We start from the raw sequence: 23,660 nt of genomic DNA, 5'->3' as shown, positions 1-23,660 counted from the left end.
GGTGGAGACACAACACTGGACCTGGGGAGGGGAATTAAAGCACATGTTTTATTTCTACTAACTGAGCTTAGAGGAAAAACTTTTCTTAAAGTGGATAACTCTTTTAAACCAGAAAGTTACAGACATGTGCTGAGAGCAGTGCATGTACCTTACCTGCATATAAGATATCCTGTCCTGTTGATTCCAGTTGTACAGTGAACACCGATGAGTTTATCTAGTAAGAAAAAAAAAACACCACATTTTATTTTCTTCTGATCAACTTTCCTCAAACGTCCAGAATTACATAAAGTATTCACACAGTGATTCTAAGGAGAACATGTGCGGTGGCCAGACGCGTAATTCCCGAGAGCTCTCGAACATATATTTCCAGTGGTAAATGTGTTTTTTTTTCTGGTATCTTGTCTTAATTCTGGAGAAATGATAACCACACTACATTTGCTCACTAGAGAACAGCTACAGATCAATTATTCTGCAGAGGAGATGAAAAAAAACACACAAGGAATCACAAAAGTTTTCAGATCCAACTTTGCAGCCGTACAATTCTTACCATTATCGGAATTAGCGGCCAAAAATTTCCATACAACCCTCTTGAACTGGTGAATGGTGGCGTCATCTGGGATTTTAAGTCCTACTGTGTGGAGTTTCACATACTGCACGCTTTTCGGCAAATCCTTTATGAGACAGAACATTCGTTAATGTCACCAAACAGTTCTTCACTCAGGTTTCCCACAATGGACATTTATTATTTATCCATAGAACAGGTGATAAATGTCTGATCGCTAAGGGCCCCGGGAATGAATAAACAGTCATGGAGTAAGGTGGAAATCCAGCCCCCATCTTAATTAGTGGGGTGGACCCCTGTGATCATAAATTGACTACCTATCTTACGGGAACCCTCCTTTAACTGCTTCACCCCTGAGCCGGTTTTCACCTTCATAACCGGGCCAAATTTTACAATTCTGACCAGTGTCACTTTATGAGGTAATAACTCTGGAACGCTTCAACGGATCCCACTGATTCGGACATTTTTGTGACATGTTGTACTTCATGTTACTGGTAAATTTTGGTCGATAAGATTTGCGTTTATTTATAAAAATAAAAAAAATTTACAATTTTCAAACTTAGAAAGCTTATGTCCTTAAAGCAGAGAGTTCTCGCACACAAAATAGTTAACAGATAACTTTTCCCACATGTCTATTTCACATCAGCATCATTTTTGAAACAGTTTTTTTGTTAGGAAGTTAGAAGGGTTAAAAGTTTATCAGCAATTTCTTTTTTTTCCAACACCAATTTTTTGGGGGACTTTGAGGGGCCTATATCACAGAAAATACCCCAAAGTGACACCATTTTAAAAACTACACCCCTCAAAGTGCTCAAAACCACAATTCCAGAAGTTTATTAACCCTTCAGGGGCATCGCCGGAATTAAAAGCAACGTAGAAGGAAAAAATGAAAATTTTACTTTTTCCGACAAAAATATTGCTTTAGCCCCAAATTATACATTTTCAGAAGGGCAACAGGAAAAAATGAACCCCAAAATTTGTTGTGCAATTTCTCCTTTGTACATCAATACCCCATATATGGGGGAAAACTACTGTTTGGGCACACGGCAAGGCTTGGAAGAGAAGGAGCGCTATTTGACTTTTGGAATGCAAAACTGGCTTGAGTCGAGAGCAGATGCCATGTCGCTTTTGGAGAGCCAATGATGTGCCTAAACAGTGGAAACCCCCCTTCCCCACAGGTGACCCCATTTTAGAAACTACAGCTCTTAAGGAACTTATCTAGAGGTATGGTGAGCACCTTGAATCCACAGGCGCTCCACAGAAGTTTATAACGTTGAGCCGTGAAAATGAAAAAACAACAGGAGAAAATGGACCCGAAAATATGTTGTGAGATTTCTCCTATGTATGCAGGGATACTTCTGTGGTGGAAAACTACTGTATGGGCGCATGGCAGGGCTCAGAAAGGAAGGAGCACCAATTGAATACTGAAGCCCAATTTTGACAAATTAATTGCGGATGCCAAAACAGCAGAAACCCCCACAAGTGACCCTACTTAGAAACTGCTCATCTCAAGGAATTCATCTAGGAGAATAGTGATCATTTTTAACCCTCAGGTGATTCTCGGAATTGTGTAACATTGGGCGGGGTCACTGCAAAATTATCATTTTTTTCTACTAAAATGTTGCTTTGGCCCCAAGTTTTCAATTTTAAAAAGGGATAATAGGAGAAAATGAATGTTTCAATTTGTTATGTGATTTTTCCTGAGTACGCTTGATACCCCATATTTGGTCAAAAACTACTTTTGAGGCACAGTGCAAAGCTCAGAAGGGAAGAAGCGCCATATTGAACTACAGATTTGGCCGTTATAATTTGAGGGTGCCATGTCACATTGGCAGAGACTCCGAGGTGCCAGAACCTCTGAGTGATCTCATTTTACAAACTACATGTCTCAATGAGTTCATCTAAGGGAGCAGTGATCATATTGACCCCACGGGTGTGTCACAGAAATGTATACCATTGGGCAGTGAAGAAAAAACAATTACATTTTTACCACAAAAATTTTGTTTTAGCCCTAGATTACATTTTCACACGGTAAAAATGGCACCAAAAATTGCCACACAATTTCTGCTGAATGTAGAAATACCCTATATGTGGCTGTACATTACTGCTTAGCCATACAAGCAGACTTGGGAGGGAAGGAGCGCAGAATTTCCTAGTACCTTTTACATAAGATTTTGGATCACGTTTATCCCGTGCTCTAAGCTGAGCACTTATATCAGGGTTTTCATCTAAATCTCAGAGTGACGCGATTCTAAAAAGATTGACACCGCTGGATCATAGGAAGAGCAGAGTCCACAGTTTCTCCATCCGCCTCATTACAGGGAATCTTCCGCAGGGGGTTCCGTCTGAATCAAGTATTTCCTATATATACGGAAACCCTGATGTAAGCGCTCAGCATAGATGTGAGCTGAGCCTTACTGCGATCTTTGGGAGGCAGAATGAACAAATCAACAGCAGGTGAAGAATTGGTTTTATTTATTTTTACGCCTTTCCTAGTGCGGTATAAGCGATTAGACGACTTTATTCTTTGAGTCAGTGCGATATATTATTTTTTATGTTTGGCTGCTGTCACACACTAAAAGACACTTTTGTTTTTGCATCGTCATATTTTGAGAGCTATAATTTTTCCATATTTCAGCCGACACGTGACTGCTTGTTCTTTTGTGGATTTTTTTTGGTACCATTTTCGGGCACACAACGTTTTTTTTATCACTTTCTATTCAGATTTTTAAGAGGCAGAAGGAAAAAAGAAACAGTAATTTTTTTTTTTTTAATGCCATTCACCATGTGGTAAAAGTGATAAGACAGCTTTATCCTTCGGGTCAGTACGATTAGAGCGATACGATATTTATATCTTTGTTTTACACAAGCTTTTATAGAAAAAAGAATTATTTTTGGATCACTTTATTCGCAGAGCTATAACTATTTTTCCGCTGATGTAGCTGTTTCGGCGCTTATTTTTTAGCAGAACAAGATGACTTTCAGCGGTACAATTTTTATTCACATTCGTCTTTTTGATCGCAGCTTATTTCACTTTTTGTTCCGCAGTATGATGAAAAAGCATAGTTTTTTGCCACTTTTTTATTTTTTACTGTGTTCATTGAAGGAGTTAACTAGTGTCACAGTTTTATAGGTCGGGTTGTTCCGGAAGCGGCAATACCAAGATATGTGTATTTTATTTGTTTATTCTTTTTTACATAAATATACGCATTTATTGGTATAATATATTCAATATTTTAAATTTATTTATTTTGTGATGTATAAATTTTTTTTTTACTTTATAGTTCTACTTTTTTACTTTGTCCCTCTATGGGACTTTAACTTTTAGCAGTCTGATTGCTGGTATAATGCATTGCAATTATATTTGTCAGTGCTGCCACTGACAAAAGCCTCTTAGACCATGTTCCTGGCATGGTCTAAGAGGTTTGCTGTAGCTGGCAGACCTGGAGGTCTTCATGACGACCTCGCAATGACATCGTGGGGGCGCCGCTCGGACGGGAGAGGGAGCCCCCTCACTCTCTTAGCCTCCCAAATGCTGTGATCGATATCGATCGCAGCATTTAGGGGGTTAAACAGCTGGGGGCGGTCGCAGCTGGGTCTTGGCTGTCACAGCTCCTGTGCCCGTACAATCGCCAGGATGTATCCATACATCAATCCAACCATCATGTTTGGGTACGTCAAAGGTCGTGAAAGGGTTAAGTGGCATCTCACTGATACAGAAATCGTTCCTCTTACCTTAGTGGTGTAGTAACGTTCAGTGTTCGTTAAGTCTATGATCAGTCCCAAGTCTTCATTTTGTGAGCGGATTGAGGTAATTAAATCTTTAGGTGTAAACTTCTGGTTCTGTGTTACACGCTGATTATTGACCTGCAAGGAAGACACAAGACGTGTACAGCCGATACTCCTCACAGGCTGAAGAAATTCAATATACAGTAAAAATACAACATGTGCAAAACTATTTTATGGGGCTGTTTGAGCAATTTATCTCTCACCCCTATGGCAAATAGTGGGGTCTGTCACATACACTTTATATAATTGTTCAATCCTGAAAAAAATTAGACGGTCCAGTTAACTTTTACCTAATCTTGGGTGTAGATTCTTTTCTGGTGCAAGTCACATTGTCAGATTAATTGTGTCATTTGGGATTGGGTCAAACGTAGGGTCATGCCCTCATGTCCTCCTTTAGACGCCGGCGGATCACACTGTTTTTGAAGCAGAAGGTAAACACCAACGGAGTTTTATTTCGGGCGTCTTTGGTTTGATTTGCCACTGGTGTCTGTTTTTAATTGTATAAAATTAGTGAGCAGCTGAAGAATGGACCGATCACTTCTTTTAGCAGCTTCATGGCTTTCTAAGCCTGAAGCAGTTAAAAAAATCTCAAAAAGACTGAACGTGTGAACAGTAAGTCGTTTTCACGTTGCAGTATATATGTAAAATTATTTTTAGCATTTCACTTCTTCATGCAAATTTCAGGCGGAATCAGCCTGAAAAAGATGTTGTTTACACAATACCTTTAAAGTTGTATTCCAGGCACACAGATTACTAATGCATTAATGTAATGGAGAAACTTCAGAATTTACTTCTTAAAATTCTGCTCTGTTCGTGAGTTGCCACATGTGGTGATGTGACTCCAGCTCCTCACATCCTGCTACAGTCCGTACAGAGCACAGGGATTTTCTGTCTGAGCTTTAAACAGAACATAGAATGTCAAGTACAGCCCTGCATGTAGGGGGCGGGTCTCAAAGAAGTGCGCTGTGCAGTGATGTCATGGGGGCGTGGCCAGTACAGCCATGAATGCAGGGGGCAGGTCTCAGAGCAGTGCGCTGTGCAGTGATGTCATGGGGGCGTGGCCAGTACAGCCATGAATGCAGGGGGTGGGTCTCAGAGCAGTATGCTCTGTGCAGTGATGTCATGGGGGCATGGCCAGTGATCCTCAGCAAGTTTCGCAGGGAAATAGGGAGAAACCATAGGGGCAATTGCAGGCTTATGCAATATGTAACTCTGACCAGAGGGAATGGTCCTGGGCGTTTCAGAGTGAAAGATTACTTAACAATAAATACAATTCAATGCTCCGCTGCAGTACACGGAGCTTGGGTGATGCCAGTGTCTGCACCTGTAATCTTATAGAATGCAGGCGAGTGCATACTAGGAGTGTTAAGATGGATAAATCATTGCCTTCACTGTTTCTCTATCCTGAGACTGTGTAGGAGTCTCAGGATGGTGCTTTGTAGATACAGAGGGCGGGCACAGAGGGTGGGAATGTGTGAGGTGTGGGACAGATACAGCTCTGGCAGAGGAGCCAAACAGCCATGCACATTGAGAAATTTAGTCAGCACAGCAGAGCTGGCAGGAAGTTCAGGATATAAACTATACACAGACCACAAGGATGGCTGCAGGGGATTGAAGGGGAGCTAAAGAAAAATAAAAGATAACAGGGGGGTTAGGGACATATTACAAAAATTATTATTTTTTCTCTTTTTTTGTGGCTGGAAAACCCCTCTAAAAAATGGGCATTAAAGGGGATTGTCCAGTTAAAACACCAGACCGCCACTCCATTTATTCGCTATGGGGCTGTTGAGTGCTGTGCGCTCCTTTTTTCGCCAGCCCTGAACAGAATAAATTAAACAGTGATTCGACATTTGACCTGGTGCTCTGTTTTGGACTGAGGATAAAAGTGCCCCGTCAGGGATAACAATTTCCTGTTCTGCTGATCAGTGCAGGTCTCAGAGGAAGATCCGACCAAGGACTACTGCTGGAGACGAGACTAGTCTGGTTGGCTTCTTCCTGTGCTGCTTTCGGGGATTGACAGATCTCTCCCATTGGAAGAGATCTGTAAATCAACTCTAGCAGCGCTAGGAAAAGCCGGCCAAAGGCAGAGCTGGACTAGTCTCATCTCCTGCTATGGTTGGATATTCAAAGTATATTTTCTCGGAAATGCTGGAGAGTTTCCGACAGTAATAGACCTGGTGGCAATCGTGCTACCGGCGGTTTGGGCAGCATGAAACAGGTGACAGGTCCCCTTTCATGAATATAGCTGACTTACAGGGATCTATACACATTAGATTATGGTGGTCCCGGCCATCCAAGTTGGTGTACTATGGGTGTCTTGGAAAATAGGAGGATCGCCTCAGTTCAAAGACCACAAACCATAGTGCAGTCCGTAATCCTCCTTTGGACAGGCGTGGTGCTGTCCATGTGTACAGGGAAAGCCATGCATGTGGTCAGAGGAATATATTCTGCACTAATGACTTGAAGGAGGCAACGACTCAACTTTTCAAATTCGAGTGACATTGGCATTTCATAGGGAAAAAGACGCCTTAACCGTTGCAGCACCAGGACCCTTGCATTGCATTATTGCTGTGGGTTACACAGTATAGTATACATTGATTGGCGCTCCTCATGCACTCCATCTTACCCCTTTCAGTGGTACTTTAAAGGCAATAAATCGAGCCCCCGGCACCCGCTGTCCAATTGCTTTCAAAGAGCGCCATCTGCAGAAGAAAAAGTGAATTTAGCATTGCAAATATATATTTATTGTAATTTTTCAGGGTGAAAATATTTAAACTCAACTTTAATCAATTACATCGGACATGATATCTTTTCTCACTATCATCGCTCTCCCTAGTTTATTATTCACAAAGTAAAAGGGTAGTCCCCTTTCATCAAGTGCTGCGGTATCCATCAGCCACAAGGGTGGCTCCAAACCTCCAAAGGAACGAGCTACAGGAATTATTCACATTGAATCAAATGTAATAAATCCAGGGTTTAACGCTGATCTGAACAAATAGACCACGATTGTGAAATGTGCCTGATTTACTAAAAAGGTGCGTCTCTTGTGGAAAAAATAAATAAAATAAAATCTACGTCATCTATGAGTGTATATTGTAGCATGCTCGTTGGACTGGACCCCTTCCACCCAGCTCTGCCTACTTTTTAGTTAAGTACTGCGAGTGTCAGAAAGAAAAATAAAGTAGAAATTATTGCTCGAATATGGTATTTGCCATAATTTTTGATGATGACAGGGTGAAAATTATTAAGGACATAAACCAAAAAAAAAAACCATAAACTGGTCGTGTATAAAATCCAATAGGCTATGTTCACATGAAGCGTTTTTGCAGCATTAATACAAATAAGAAGTATTAACAAAAGCTATGAAATGTCAGTAATCTTATGTATACGCTTTTTTTATGGAATTTGAGAACTGCAGCGTTTGTTGTTGTTTTTTTAATCTGCATTGTGTAGATTTTGTGCGTTTTTTACACATAGAAAGTAACAAGAAAGTGCAAAAAAAACAACAAACATGTTTTTGCTGCAGCAATTTTTTAATAAAACTAACTTTATTAAACATATACTTTAGATAAATCATGAATGTATTGTGCCCCAAAATAATGCAGCAAAAGAAAACGAGAGCGGTGTGAACATAGCCTTAGACTGGACTTATACATGCACAAAGCAAGGATGGATCCCACAGGTACTAAAGTGGAACCGATCAGTTTTCTACCTGTTGGATCTTCACGTGTATTTCTAGCCCACATCCGCACAACTCATACATAGGGACAAATCTAAAAATTACTGATCACGGTCCTCTAGATCTGAGATGTACTACTCAAACTGATGCCCCAGGGTGGAAAGTTACTAATATTCCCTTGTGATCTGACGGAAATTTCTCCAATTTAGGCAAAACCCCCTAAATGTCTTGATGAAATGTACAGAATGTAAAATCGTTCTGAGAAGTGGCTACAATACGAGTCTTCAGCATTTTCAGTCTTCAGGCTGTTTACTGGTATGTACATGATTATTGTACTTTTTCATCCAAATTTATGCTGATCGTCCCTTTTTCTTCTCCCCTTTCTCAACTTGTCTTTTCCCAAACTGGTGGATTGTTTCTGACAGTGTGGACGGAGTATCCTGCTGGACGTCACTCTGTAAGACTCCTCGGGGGCAGACCATTTTCTCTTCCATTTCTGCCCATTAAGAGTCGTGGGAAACAAATCGGTCGCGCGTGATCACAAGTATGCAAAACACAAATGAGCAGTCACATAATGACTACTGGGGGAACGAGCAAAATCCTAAACAGTGCATCATACACTGGTGGGATTCAGCATGCTAGACCCCCTGTCCTAGTTTTATACATGGCCCCTTTAAATGACTTTTTTTTTTGCCTCCTGTATCCATTGATATATACAAAATCAGAGAGTCAATATGTTAAAGGATCCCTGCTCTGTAAGCTTCTTCCCCAGCTCTGCCCGGGGGGCGCCAGACAGGTTAAGAAGCACCAAGAGCTTTCTCTGCACATACAGTAAGCAGGAAAAAGAAGAGACAGTGTGAAAAGGCCCAAAAAACCTCTCCACTTTCGAAAATGAGCTACAGTACGCTTAAAGGTGTTCTCCATTAATGGGACAAACCCTCATTAAGTGTGTTCTTACTGTAAAATTTAAAATAAGAAACACAGATACTCACCTCCCGAACCTGCAATGTTTTGGCAATGTCAGTGCTGGCCTCACAGCCACACGAGCGCTGCAACCAATCAGTGTTTGCAGTTCTCACAATTCTTTCAAATATCCAAGTTTCACCTGATGGATATAGGAGCGGTGCAGCCTATTAGTGGCTGTAGTTCTCACGTGGTGTAGCGGCATGGAAATGCTGGAAGATTCAGCGCTGACATCGCTGGAACGGCACTGGCGCGGGAGTTGTCCATTTTTTTTTTATTATTTTACACTGGGAATTACATTATTGAAGGTGTAATCCAAATAGTAGGCAACCCCTTTAATACAAATTTTTCTTCATTGTTTTGCCTATATGTTTTTAAGAACAAAACCACTATAGATATTACATAAAAGCCTACAGCAAAATATTACATAGACAGAATTTCAGTTTTAATTTTTTTTTAAAGGTCAGTGGATTTTTTTCCCTCCCCCAAACACTGCACTGAATAAGGAGTTTTATCTGCAGAGTTCATTATAGGACTTCAAAAACTTTGTAAATATATTTTGTGATTTTTTTTTGTATGTCAATTTTGAATTAACAGGTACACATCATTGTCGCATATTTGTTGTCCTAAAAAAAAGTCTTGATTTCCCACATCGGCTACACCTTTGATTGACAACTTTGTGTACACAGTGCATAGGCAGTAAGCTGCCAGTGAGTGGTGGTGCTATAAGGTGCTCAAATATGGAGGACTACATGGCAGCAGCTTTACTAGTGCTCTAGTGATAATCTCCTGCTGATAAAAGGTGATTTTAACAAAACTACAGCCAGGAGCCCAGTGATACATGGCTAGAATCAGGGTCTCTATCTCTACATTATGCTGCTCTCAGATTAGGTGCAAAAACCTGGTGACAGATTCCTTTTAAGAGTGACGATCTGCACCCTCAAGAGTTAGGCTATGTGCCCACGATGCAGAAATGCTCTGGATTTTTCCTGAGCGTTTCTGCATCTCCCTGGCAGAAAAAACGCATGCGGATTGTACATGCGTTTTTCCTGCCAGGGACATGCGGATGTGAAGCGTTCTTCACTTGCATTTCCGCATGCGGGTTGACAAGCGCTTTCCAAGCGATTTTAGCATCACTTGGAAAGGGCTTGTCAACTTGGTCACACTATATAAATCCATGCAACTGGCATGGATTTATATAGTGTGACCATAAAGAATGGTTAAAAATAAATATATACTTACCTTCTGATGGCCCCCGCAGTCTTGATTCCCTCCGTCCTGTCTGCCGGCAGTGGTACACCGAAGGACCTGCCGACGTCAGCGTCGCATGACCAGTCACATGACTATGACGTCAGCGCAGGTCCTTCAGTCCATCGCTAGCTGCCGGCACGAAAGGACGAGCGCAGCGGGGGCCGTCAGAAGGTAAATATAATCTTTATTTTATTTTTTTAATTTTTTTTTTACAGTTTTCTATGGTACCTGGGTCCGGAGGAGAGTCTCCTCTCCTCTAGAGCTGGGTACCATTCGCACATTGGAACGCGTGGATTGCGCATCTACATATACAGTGATGCGTAATCCATGCGTTCTAATGCAAGTCAATGGCGGGAAAACGCAGCACTTCCGCAAAATAATTGGTAGTGCTGCGTTTTTTTTCCGCAATGATAATCCGCAGCGGAAATTTCCGCAGCATGTACACAGCACATGCGGATTATCATTGGGGAACATGACAGGCCTTCTACCATACGTTTTTTAAGCGTTCCTGCAGCGTTTTTGCCGCTGCGGAAACGCTTAAAAAATGCATCGTGGGCACACAGCCTTATTCTCGTGTTTGATACTTGTTAAAGTTGCAAAGTGCTTGTAAAAACAAACAACCCTTAAACTTAGTGTTTCTACAAAGTTATCCTATTGATAGCATAAGGAATAACATATTGCTAGTGGGGGTGCAACTTCTAGAACCCCCGGTCGGTGAGTGTGAAAATGGCTGTCTGATTGGCACAAGAGTCGAGCATACATACCTTCACTCCATCATCTATGGAGCTGCTGAAGACGGCCGAGTACAGTGCCTGGCCCTTTCCAGCAGTCGTGTAGGGAATAACTTCTTGAATTGGTAAATACCCTTTAGAAATGACAACAGTTATGGGAGAAGCATAAAAAGTGACCTGAAACCTGTTAGACTTGCGTATAATAAAAGCTGTCATTCTGTCTTCATATAAAATACTGCATCATATAGAGAAATTTGACGCATTTCAAAACAGCGCTCTGATCCCATCCTATAACGGTCTGTTTTTCACTGAAGCTTGAGAAACCAGGTTTTTTTTTTTCGTTTTTCGCTTATAACGAAAACCAGGGAAACACTTGACAGTAAAAACTGACCGAACACTGAAGAAAATATGATCCAAACAACTTACGGAAAGTGTTCGAGAAAAATCACCAACATCTGCATAAACCCTTAACCGGAGTCTCTTCCTACGTGCTGGAAAGTCACAAGGCGTTGTGCCAGGATTTAACCTCAGTTGCTATTATATCCTTCTCTTCCTGCTGCTTTATAATACACAGGAACCCATCTTACAGTGCCTCTTTATAATAACATTCAGCATTATGTAAGCAATAGTTGTATTTACATAAGTCTCCTCACTCTGACAAGCCAGGCTTGGCTCGTTACTCTCTACAAGGAGAAAACGTTACCTCTTAGACCCCAGTCCAGAGCCTCTCAACCTAGCCAAATCAGATTTCATACCTTGCATTGCTGAGGGGCAACGCCCCGAAACACTGTCTGCAAATTGAGATTCTGGCATGGCTTTTATCCTATGTCATATTGCAAGGCTCGTTAAAAAGTCGATAATGACTTTTAGGATCGCTGCTTTCAATAGGTGGCGCTAGACTTCTAGTCATCTTCCTCTCTGAAGGGACAATTTGCATATTTAATTTCCCAGGGGAGCGTGCATGACTTATAAAAGTCTCCTCACTCTGACATGCCAGGCTTGGCGTGCCACTCTCCCTAAGGAAAAATTTTACCCCTATTTGCACGCTGCAAACTCCTCGTCTCCACCACACATTGGCATCTCCCAATTCGGAGACAGGAATTCTCACAGCTGTCAAAACAGTGAAACAGCAGCGAGCCAGGCTTCAGTCTCACTTTCTTAAAGGGCCAAAGATATTACCACTAAACAGGATATATATATATATTTTTAAAGTTCTTCTATGTGTTTGGGAAAGGTTTTATGGTTTAGTCTCCTTTCACTTCATGAAGGTTTTCAGGAGATGGTGGGTCCTTTGTAATCCTTGCAAAAGTAGAAAAGTTCTATACATTTCTAATTAGGAGCTATGCAAATTATCTCTTCAGAGAGAAAGAGAACTAGAACTCTAGTGCCACCTATAGGAAGTAGCAATCCTAAAAGTCAATATCGACCCTTTAAAGAGCCTTGTCACATGACTTAGGATAAAAGCCAAAATCTCAATTTGCAGACACTGTGTACTGCTCCTCATCAGTGCAAAGTGTGAGATATGGTTTGGCTGGGTGAGAGGCGTCGGATATCCAAGGGGTAACGTTCCTCCTTGCGGAGAGTGACATGTTAAGCATGTCAAAGAGAGGAGACTTTTAAGCCACAATGCTCCTCTGGGAAATATGCAAATTGTGTCTTAAGAGAGATAGAGGACTAGAACTCGTGCCACCTATCTAAGCATCTCTCACACTTTGCAGTGACGAGGGGCAATACCCCAAAACAGTGTCTGCAAATTGAGATTTTGGATATTATCCTAAGTCATGTGACAAAGCTTGTTAAAAGGTCGATATTGACTTTTAGGATTGCTACTTCCTATAGGTGGCATTAGAACTGAAAAAAAAAAATTGACATGCTGCGTCTTGCCAAAAACACAACATGCATGGGGGGAAAAAAATAGAAAAAAATCCCAAAACATCGTGTGCAAGAAATTTCAGAAATCTCATTATGCTAGTACTGTAAAATTCTGCATATTTTACACACCAAATAATCTGCATAAAATATACAGCAAAAACGCCACATGTGAATGCACCCTATGAATCTCATACAAACCCCCCCCCCCCCCACAAAAAAAAAAAAAAACAGATAAAAGCTCATCTAAATTATCCCATTCACTTACAATGGCTCGTGCGCTGTGCGTTTTTCACATGGACAGCATACAGAGTAGTCTGAACCCAGCCCAACTCAGAGAATTGCCTGGACTAGATAAATGCATTTCCACCAACTGATAGCATATAAAGATCTTGACAATGGTGAGAAATGAAAAAGCAGAGTTGGAATCCATAAAGCCTGTATGAGGGCTCTTTCACACATGTGTTTCCAGTATGTGTGGTAACAGTTTCCACAAGTACTGGAGACACTGACACACACATATACCCATTCAAATCTATGGGTCTGCGCACATGTCAGCGTGTTACCACGGACCGTGTGCGCCACATGCTGACATGTCCATTTTTTTGCGGATGCACGGTCTGCAAAAGTGTCTCACGCTGAACACACACGGATGACATCCGTGTCTCATCAGTGTGACACGTACCGGCGCCTGGGAATAAGCGCTACAGTTAGTTCTGTTCCCAAGCGCCAGGTGCTGAATGCTGCCCTCATCATTGTCCCCTGCTTGTGCTGCGAACAGCACCAGCAGGGACAATGACGAGGGTAGTAGTGTCTGCTCCCGCATTGTCCACCTGTGAAAATGAGATTAAAATAAAATCCATATACTCACCTGTCCGGATATGTCCCCTGCTGTAATCCTCTGACGCCGGCGAGAATGAGCCGCTCCAGCGAGCGGGCCTCAGGAGCGGTGTCCTGTCACTCACTGAGCGCAGCTCCGGAGCCTCTCATTCTCCCCAGCGTCAGCAGTCAGAGGATTACAGCGGGTGACACATAGGACAGGTGAGTATATGGATTTTATTATTTTAATCTTATTTTTACAGGTGGACACTGTGGGAGCAAACTACTACTACCCTCATCATTGTCCCTGCTGGTGCTGATCGCAGCACCGGCAGGAACCATGATGAGGGCAGCATTCAGCACTTGGGAACAGCGCTTACTGTACACTGATTACCAGGCGCCGGCCCGTGTGATCCTGATGCGACACAAGATTGCCACAAGTGTGACACACATACAGACATCTCTGATACCGGAAATATACTGGCCGTGTGAAACCGGCCTGAAAGTATTCTACTCTAAAGCTTTGCACAAGCCATCTCGCACTTCCCCTGTACTCCTTACAGTTTGTAGAACTGCAATCTTCCTTTCCTAAGGCATCTACTCCAAACAGAAAACCTAACAGTGCAGGCAAAATAAGCCGACACTAGCAGTGTTTCCGGTTATCTACTCTTAGGCCATGTTCACACGTTGAGCTTTTGCTGCAGCCAAAACCTGATCTCTTGGCACTAAAAAAAGAGATGCAGACAACACTCTGGGTTCCTGAAATACACAGCAAAACCTAAGTTCAACTTTGCTTCCACCTTGCAAGCATAAAACAATACACAGTGTTAAGTTACAAATGCAAAGACATATGTGAAACCATAAAAGCATTTTTGGAAAATAGGGCAATTTGATCAAATTTAGTGTAAAAAAAATTTTTTTTTCCATGTCTGAAAAATAGTGACAATTCTGAACAAAATGCTGAATTCATGTGTGAAGTGCAGCCGTGAACTAAAGTTATAGGAGTTCATGAAAAAATACACAATTGCATATGTAAAAACATCAGGGAGAAGTTAGTCACACACTGTTTACTTAAAGGGGTATTCCCATCTCCAAGATCCTATCCCAATATGTAGTAGGTGTAATAATAATAATAATATTAGCAAATACCTCCAAATAAGAAATGTAGTATAGTTTTTATGATTCACTATGTCTCTTTCCTCATGTGCAGGGCATTGCAGGACCTTAGGAATCCATGGTTACGTCCACTGATAAAGTCACAGTTAGGCTGTGTGCCCACGATGCGTTTTTTTAAGCGTTTCCGCAGAGGCAAAAACGTATGGTAGAAGGTCTGCCATGTTCCCCAATGATAATCCGCATGTGGTGTGCACATGCTGCGGAAATTTCCGCTGCGGATTATCATTGCGGGAAAAAAACGCAGCGCTACCAATTATTTTGCGGAAGTGCTGCGTTTTCGCCGCCATTGACTTGCATTAGAACGCATGGAATCCGCATCACTAGATAAGGACATGTGGAATACACGCGTTCTAATGTGCGGATGGTACCCAGGTCTAGAGGACAGGAGACTCTCCTCCGGACCCGGGTACCATAGAAAACTGTGAAAAAAAGAATAAAATAAAAAATAAAGATTATATTTACCTTCTGACGGCCCCCGGTCTCCTTGTCTTCACTTGCCAGCAGCTAGCGATGGACTGAAGGACCTGCGCTGACGTCAGTCATGTGACGGGTCACGCGACGCTGACGTCGGCAGGTCCTTCAGTGTACCGCCGCCGGCAAGGGAGAACGCAGAGAAGCAAGACACCGGGGGCCATCAGGGGGTAAGTATATATTTATTTTTTTACCACTCTCTCGGGTCACACTATATAAATCCATGCCGGTTGCTTGGATTTATATAGTGTGACCAAGTGACAAGCACTTTCCAAGTGATGCTAAAATCGCCTGGAAAGCGCTTGTCAACCCGCATGCGGAAATGTATGTGAAGAACGCTTCACATCCGCATGTCCCTGGCAGGAAAAACACATGTACAATCTGCATGTACAATCCGCATGCGTTTTTTTTCTGCCAGGGAGATGCAGAAACGCTCAGGAAAAAATCCGAAGCATTTCTGCATCGTGGGCACATAGCCTTAGTTAGCAAGTTGCCAGTGGTCGTAACCATGGATACCTAAGGTCCTGCGATGCCTGCACATGGGGTAAGCAAATCAAAAATACTATGCTACATTTCTAATGGAAGGTATTTGCTAATATTATTATTATTACACCTACTACATATTGTGATAGGATGTTGGAGATGGGAATACCCCTTTAACACATTGGTCGGGCACGGTTCCTTTTCACACAATGGTTGGGCATTGAGTTGGTCGGGCATTGTTCCTTTCACACACTGGTTGGGCATTGAGTTGGCTGGGCATTGTTCACTTTAACAAGTCACTAATTTAATTAAACGTGCACTAATACTAACAGCTATGCTCAGGTGAGACCAAGACATTATGGTTTAAACTTAAAATCACAAAATAAATGTTTCACATCCTGCTGCTGTCCCTGCACAGTTTTTTTTAATAGCAAAACAAAAATTGATGATGGCATTTTTCATTTATTGATCGCTTTCTATGGGTGAAACAATGCTGCAAAAACACTGCAAGAATTGACAAGCTACAGTTTTCAAAAACGCAGCAATTTTCCAATTTTGAAAACTTGCATGAGATTTCTGAAATCTTATACCTCTTCCTGGATACTGTAAAACGCAGCTTTTAATTTGCATAATAAAAACACAGCAAAAACGCAACGTGAGAACATAGCCTAAGAACGCTAAATACTGAATATACTATCTATAGCCGAAGTAAATCTGACAAGAGCACAATCTTGCACCTTTAACGAAGTAAATGGTAGTGATGGCACACGTGAATCTCAATCTCATTGCTGACGACAATTTTTGACATTTACACAAGTATACATTTTATAGGAGTAGATTAAAGACACTTTCAAACAAACATTGGCCTTAATTTATGAAATCTGTCATAGTAACCTAGGACAGCAAACTTTTTATTTTTCTCAGTAGCTTAGGAAATGAAAGCCTATTTTTTTTTCTATGGGAAACAAGGCCAGCTTTACAGTAAAAGGAATTTTGTAGCTGAACACAAAAAAATTGCTAAGTTATCTTCAACCCATAAATGATACAATTTACTAATATAGACTAATACGCGGGGTTCCCTGTTCTTTCATTAGCTACTCCATTTCTGGCTGGAGGAGGTGCGTGAATGGGGCCAGCTGATTATTTGAATAGCTAAGCCAAGCCCCTTCTCTGCCCCTACACTGGGGAGGCAGGCTGGGTTAGATAATGAAATACGTAGTCAGCCAATCACTTTCACACACAGTTTTGGTTACAGGCCGCAACAGGAAATGATGCAATCAAGCACTGGACGCGAGGTGGCCGGGACCTGGGATGGAGCAGCGAGTGGATCAGGATTAGTATATGCCAGTACTGCTTCACTACCGGTCTATATGAGTTGTGGACAGCTAAAGGGGCTGTCCTAGAGTTTGACAATGACAGCCTATCCTTAGGCCACATTCACACGTTCAGTATTTGCAAGCCAAAATCAGGAGTGGGTAATAAATACAGAAGTGGTGATGTGTTTCTATTGTACTTTTCCTCAGATTGTTCCACTCCTGATTTTGGGTTAAATACTGATGTAAAATACTGACCAAATACTGAACGTGGCCTTAGGATAGGTCATCAATGTCTGATGGGTGGGGGTGTGACACAAAGTACTCCCTCCGATCAGCTGCTCGCGGTGACCGCAACTGCTCAGTTATGGAGCTGCACAGTACAGATCCGTCAGCAGTATAGTAGCCGCAACCGGGTACTGCATATCCGAATAGGGGGCGGTATCCCAGCTGCGGCCACTGTTCCGTTGATGGAGCTGTGCAGATCTGTAACTGATCAGTTGCTGCGACTGCTGGGAATAGATGATTGGCAGGGGGTGCCGTTTGTGGCACTCCCCACTGATCAGACATTGATGGCCTATCCTTCGGGTAAGTCAAAGTCTCAGACAAGCCCTTTAATAGAGCAGTGGTCACACATGCTCACCAACTCATTCACACTATGCACTTTTGGCTTTATGTTTTCAGCGTCAGTGGTGGTGGTGGTGTGGGGGGGGGGGGGAGTTCTCAACACCTCTAAACATTTAATTAGCAAGTTATTGAACTTACAGTTTCATTAAGTTAAGTTCCTCACTATTCCACTCCATCCTGGGTTTCAGTCAGCTCACTTTCAGTCCTGTGCTCATAGGACAACCTATACTGTGTTGACATGTGACCGGAGCGGTGTCCATATTTCAATAGCTAAGCTAACCCTCTTCCCAAAGCATAGACAGAGAAGGGGGCTGACTTAGCCTCTGAGATAAGCAATCAAGCTGGCTTCACACTCCTTTAGCCAGAACCCGTAGTGGGACACCTAGCAGAGAAACAGGGCTCCTCGCCCAATAGAACTACTAACAAGTAGTCATAAGCTACAGTGGTGTGAAAAAGTGTTTGCCCACCTCCTGATTTATTATTTTGCATGTTTGTCACACTTAAATGTTTCAGATCACAAAACAAAATTTAAATATTACACAAAAAACAAGTAAACAAAATGCAATTTTTAAATGAAGGTCTTTATTATTAAGGGAAAAAGAAATCCAAACCTACAGGGTCCTGTGTGAAAAAGTGATTGCCCCCTAAACCTAAAAACTGGTTGAGCCACCCTTAGCAGAAGCAACTGCAATCAAGCGTTTGTGATAACGGACAATGAGCCTTTTGCAATGCTCTGGCAGAATTTTGACCCACTCATCTTTGCAAAATTGTTGTAATTCAGCCACATTGGAGGGTTTCCGAGCATGAACTGCCTTTTTAAGGTCATGCCACAGCATCTCAATGGAATTAAGGTCAGGACTTTGACTAGGCAACTCCAAAGTCTTAATTTGATTTTTCTTAAGCCATTCAGAGGTGGACTAGCTGGTGTGTTTTGGATCATTGTCCTGCTGCATAACCCAAGTGTACTTCAGCTTGAGGTCACAAACAGATGGCCGGACATTCTCCTTCAGGATTTTTTGGTAGACAGCAGAATTAATGGTTCCATTTACCACAGCAAGTCTTCCAGGTCCTGAAGCAGCAAAACAGCCCCATCCCATCACACTACCACCACCATATTTTACTGTTGGTATGTTTTTTCTGAAATGCTGTTACTTCTACGCCAGATGTAATGGGACATACACCTTCCAAAAAGTTCAACTTTTGTCTCATCAGTCCACAGAGTATTCTCCCATAAGTCTTGCCAATCATCAAGATGTTTTCTGGCAAAACTGAGATGAGCCTTTATGTTGATTTTGCTCAGCAGTAGTTTTCATCTTGGAACTCTGCTATGCATGCCATTGTTGCCCAGTCTCATTCTTATGGTGGGGTCATGAACACTGACCTTAACTGAGGCCTGCAGTTCTTTGGATGTTGTTGTGGGGTCTTTTGTGACCTCTTGGATTTGACGTTGCTGTGCTCTTGGGGTAATTTTGGTTGGCCGGCCACTCATGTGAAGGTTTACCACTGTTCTGTATTTTTGACATTTCTGAATAATGGTTCTCATTGTGGTTCGCTGCAGTCCCAAAGCTTTAGAAATGGCTTTAGAACCTTTTCCAGATTGATTGATCTCAATTACTTTGTTTCTCATTTGGTCCTGAATTTCTTTGGATCGCAAAATGATGTCTAGCGTTTGATGATCTTTTGGTCTACTTCACTTTGTCAGGCAGATCCTATTTAAGTGATTTCTTGATTGAAAACAGGTGTGGCAGTAATCAGGCCTGTGTGTGGCTAGGGAAATTGAACTCCAGTTCCCAAAAATGTGATAAAACATAAATTAAATGTGGTTTAAGGGAGTGGCAATCACTTTTTCACACAGGGCTCTGTAGGTTTGGATTTCTTTTTCAACTAATAATAAAGACCTTCATTTAAAAACTGCATCTTTGTCTAATATTTAAATTTGTTTTGTGATCTGAAACATTTAAGTGTGACCTACATGCAAAAGAATAAGAAATTAGGAAGGGGGTAAACACTTTTTCACACCACTGTATATTACTTAATATATACATTTGTTTAGCGGGAAACCCCTCTTGAGGACAGTCAGCCGGCTATAAATCGGAATGCAGAGCGCAGACTGGCCGGCGGCTCTCCTGACCTGAGCATGACAACTGCATAGAAATACACAAAGCTGTCATGCTCGGGTCAGGAAAGCTGCTGGCCAGTCCAAGCACTGCGTTCCGATTTAAACAGCCTTCTGACTGCGCTCTAAGAAAGATTTACAGGTCACATACAAGAACAAAACCACACAAGAGAAGTTTATAAGCATTTTATTAACAAAACTATTTAGATTTTTGCAACATGGTTTGTAAGATCACTGATTAGACAGGCATGTATCCAAGAAATTGTGGGAAATTGGGAGGGTCAGTGGCTGCAAACATCCAGTTCAGGACATGTCCGTCTATTCGATAGTCACAGGATATGCCATGAACAACTAACATTTCTGGAAACCTTCCTACCTACAGAGCCAAGAGTTCTTGTTTTGTAGACCAAGGCTACAACAAAGACAAAGTGGGGATGCGAACATGCATTTGTAACTATTTGGAAATCGGTCCTCAAATAAGGGGTAGAAAGATTTAAAGGAAAAAATATATGGAAAAAAGAAGCAGGGCTGGCTGTAGAACAGACAAGTATTCAACCTATGACCAACAAAGTTCACTTTTGGTTAATTTGACACCACACATTTATATGTGATGCTGGAAGGAACAGTAGAAAAAAAACAACAAACACCATAACTGTAGTTAGAGGGCCAAAAACAGCAGCCAAGAAGGTAAGAGCAGGGGATGTGTCATCTAAGCTATAGTCACACAATGCTTCAGCTTTATGTAGGTGGAGCTGAAAAAAGTATAGCGTGGTTTACATTTCTTTATACAATGCTTCTGAACTGAACAGAGGGGGAAAAGAAAAAAAAAAAAAAAAGGGTAGGGCAGCACCAATTCCCTCTCCCCGAACACATGGTGTCACCGAATGCCTAAAGCTACACAGGGCGAGCACTTCGCAGCATTCCACAGTTCACCGAACAAAAATCCAAAGAGCGATGTGAATGCAGATCTGGGGGAAGATTTATCAAGGAAGTCTCGAAGAAAAATTCACATCTTCTAATAAATCACTCATGAGCTGCAGTAGATTTCTGATATAACTGCACCAAATTCTGGCGTAAGTTATAGTGATCCCGTTGGCAGTCACTCTTAAAAGAGGTTGTCCGGTCAAAACCGATAAATCTGCAGTCACTCTGTGGGACTGCAGACTTATGAATCCCCCAGCACATGCACTGTGCGCTTCAGGGATTCGGCGGTTTGAGACCCGGGACCAGAGGGTATGTATTGGTTATACATACCACCCCAGCCATTGGGCGTGGCCTCGCTCTATACACTTGTCATCTCTCCCTTTATCCCCCCTATTCATCTCACCTCCTCAAAATAAAATCCTGTGTCTCCAAACACAGACAGCCACCTCATGCCCTCTCCCACCTACTAACACTTTCTCTGCTCCTCCTCACTGCCAGTGATATACATCTCTCCAAATCCTGGTCCTCCTCACAACATCCCCATAGTCACTTCTACCTCCCATCCACGATCTATCACAAATTTCCGCAACCCTTCTAACCTTATACCCTTTTGCCCAGCCCCCGCTTCCCCAGTCCCTCTAACAGGTGTTCAATGGAACGCACGCTCTGTCTGTATCAAACTTTCCTACATCCATGATCTTTTCATTACTAACAATCTTTCCTTCCTCTGCATCACTGGAACCTGGCTCACCCCCTCAGATACAACTATCCCAACTGCACTTTATGGTGGATTCCATGTTTCTCAACCCCATCCCAGCAACAAGCTTGGCAGAGGAGGTGGTTTTCTCCAGTCAGATTACTGCTCCTTCACCCAAATTCCACAGCCACCCTCCGTTACTCTCCCTTCTTTTGAAGAACACACTATGTGCATCTTCTACCCCTCCAACCAGCTGTCATTTACTGCCCTCTGGGGCCAGCCACCACCTTTTTGAAAACTTCACCACCTGGCTACTTCATTTTTTTTCCACTGACATTCCCACTGTCATTATGGGCGACTTCAACATCCCCATTGACACTTCCCACTCAGCAGTCTATAAGCTTCCTTCTTCGGTCTTGCTCAATGGTCCTCTGCAGGCACTCAAAGAGGGTCACACACTGGACCTCAACTTCACCAGCATCTGTTCCCCATTTAACTCCCCTCTTCCCCTGTCTGACCACAACCTACTCGCATTCTCTTCCCTCTCCGGGTGCACAATCCCCACTCCACAAACTTGCATACCCTCATAGAAATCTCAAACACCTTGCTTTACAGTCCCTTCTTCCTCTTCTAGACATAGGTTCCTTACACAATGCAGATGCTGCCTCCGCTTTATATATCACAACAGGAACAGCTCTCCAAAAGGTCGCCACTCTCACACAATCAACAGGCAACCCTGGCACACCAGCCTGACTAAAGAACTGAGGTGGGTTTCCAGGGTTGCTGAGAAAAGATTGAAAAAAATCCCATTCCAACAAGCATTTCACATACAAACAGTCCCTCACCACTTTCAAGTCCACACTCACTGCAGCAAAACAAACCTGCTTCTCATTCAACCCCCCCCCCCCCAACTGACCTATCCATCACAGTCAATGGCTGCCCACTCTCCCCAGTCCATCAAGCTTGCTGCCTTGGGGTAACCCTGGACTCTGAACTCGCCGTCAAACCACATATCCAAGCCCTTTCCACTTCCTGCCGACTCCAACTCAAAAATATCTCCCGGATCCGCACATTCCTCAACCATGAATCTGCAAAAACACTAGTGCACGCCCTCATCATCTCCCGCCTTGACTACTGCAACCTCCTGCTCTGTGGCCTCCTTTCCAACACTCTCGCACCCCTCCAATCCATCCTAAACTCTGCTGCCCGACTAATCCACCTATCCCCCCGCTATTCCCCGGCCTCTCCTCTCTGTCAATCTCTTCACTGGCTCCCCATTGCCCAGAGACTCCAGTTCAAAACCCTAACCATGACATACAAAGCCATTCACAACCTGTGTCCTCCATATATCTCTGACCTAGTCTCCCGCTACATACCCGCACGCAACCTCCGATCCTCACAAGATCTCCTTCTCTACTCCCCTCTAATCTCCTCCTCCCACAATCACATACAAGATTTCTCCCGTGCTTCCCCTCAACTCTGGAACTCTCTACCCCAACACATCAGACTCTCGTCGACCGTGGAAACCTTCAAAAAGAGCCTGAAGACCCACCTCTTCCGACAAGCCTACAACCTGCAGTAACCACCACTCCACAAATAATGCTGCAAAACCAGCTCTATCCTCACCTACTGTATCCTCACCCATCCCTTGTAGACTGTGAGCCTTCGCGGGCAGGGTCCTCGCTCCTCCTGTACCAGTCGCCGCCACATTGTATTCAAGATTATTGTAATTGTTCTTGTATGTATACCCCTTCTTCACATGTAAAGCGCCATGGAATAAATGGCACTATAATAAATAATCTCTCATATCCTCCCTGTCTCACAATCCTAAACAGCTATTTAACACTTACAATTCTCTCCTCCCTCTCTTCTCAGCTGAAGACTTTGCCTCATTCTTCAAGCAAGATTGATATCAGAGAAAGCTTTGGCCTACAGTCCCCACAGCCCCTCCTCATAACTACTCAGCTTTCCTTCAAAACCAGCTTCACCATTACAGAAGATCAACTTTCCTCTCTACTCTCCAAATCACATATCAACTGTGCACTTCACCAGTCCCGGTCCCACCTCATCCCAGACTTCATCCCCACCCTAACCCATCTCAAACCCACCACTAACTGGTGTATTCTCCTCATGCTTTAAACATGTCTCGGTCACACCCACCCTCAAAAAGCTCTCCTTGACCCATCGTCT

The 23,660-nt window shown here is 42.7% G+C and overlaps 1 protein-coding gene across 1 annotated transcript in view; it reads right to left on the bottom strand.

Annotated features, from left to right (window-relative positions):
- The window catches only part of LOC141273422 (uncharacterized), a 42,839-nt gene that overhangs the window by 13,045 nt on the left and 6,134 nt on the right, over positions 1-23,660 (bottom strand). The window contains exons 2-5 of the mRNA XM_073685228.1: positions 6,978-7,053; positions 4,298-4,429; positions 548-671; positions 154-214 (exon numbers count right to left, since the gene is read on the bottom strand). Of these exons, the coding sequence (XP_073541329.1) occupies positions 154-214; positions 548-671; positions 4,298-4,429; positions 6,978-7,053 (393 nt within the window). The remainder of the gene's footprint in view (positions 1-153; positions 215-547; positions 672-4,297; positions 4,430-6,977; positions 7,054-23,660) is intronic.

Source organism: Phyllobates terribilis, unplaced genomic scaffold (genome assembly GCF_046119375.1).
Source record: "Phyllobates terribilis strain yellow unplaced genomic scaffold, ASM4611937v1 Scaffold_5__5_contigs__length_657084704, whole genome shotgun sequence".
Lineage (NCBI taxonomy): Eukaryota > Metazoa > Chordata > Amphibia > Anura > Dendrobatidae > Phyllobates > Phyllobates terribilis.
The sequence above is the reverse complement of the archived record's forward strand: the minus strand, read 5'-3'. Positions and strand labels throughout refer to the sequence as shown.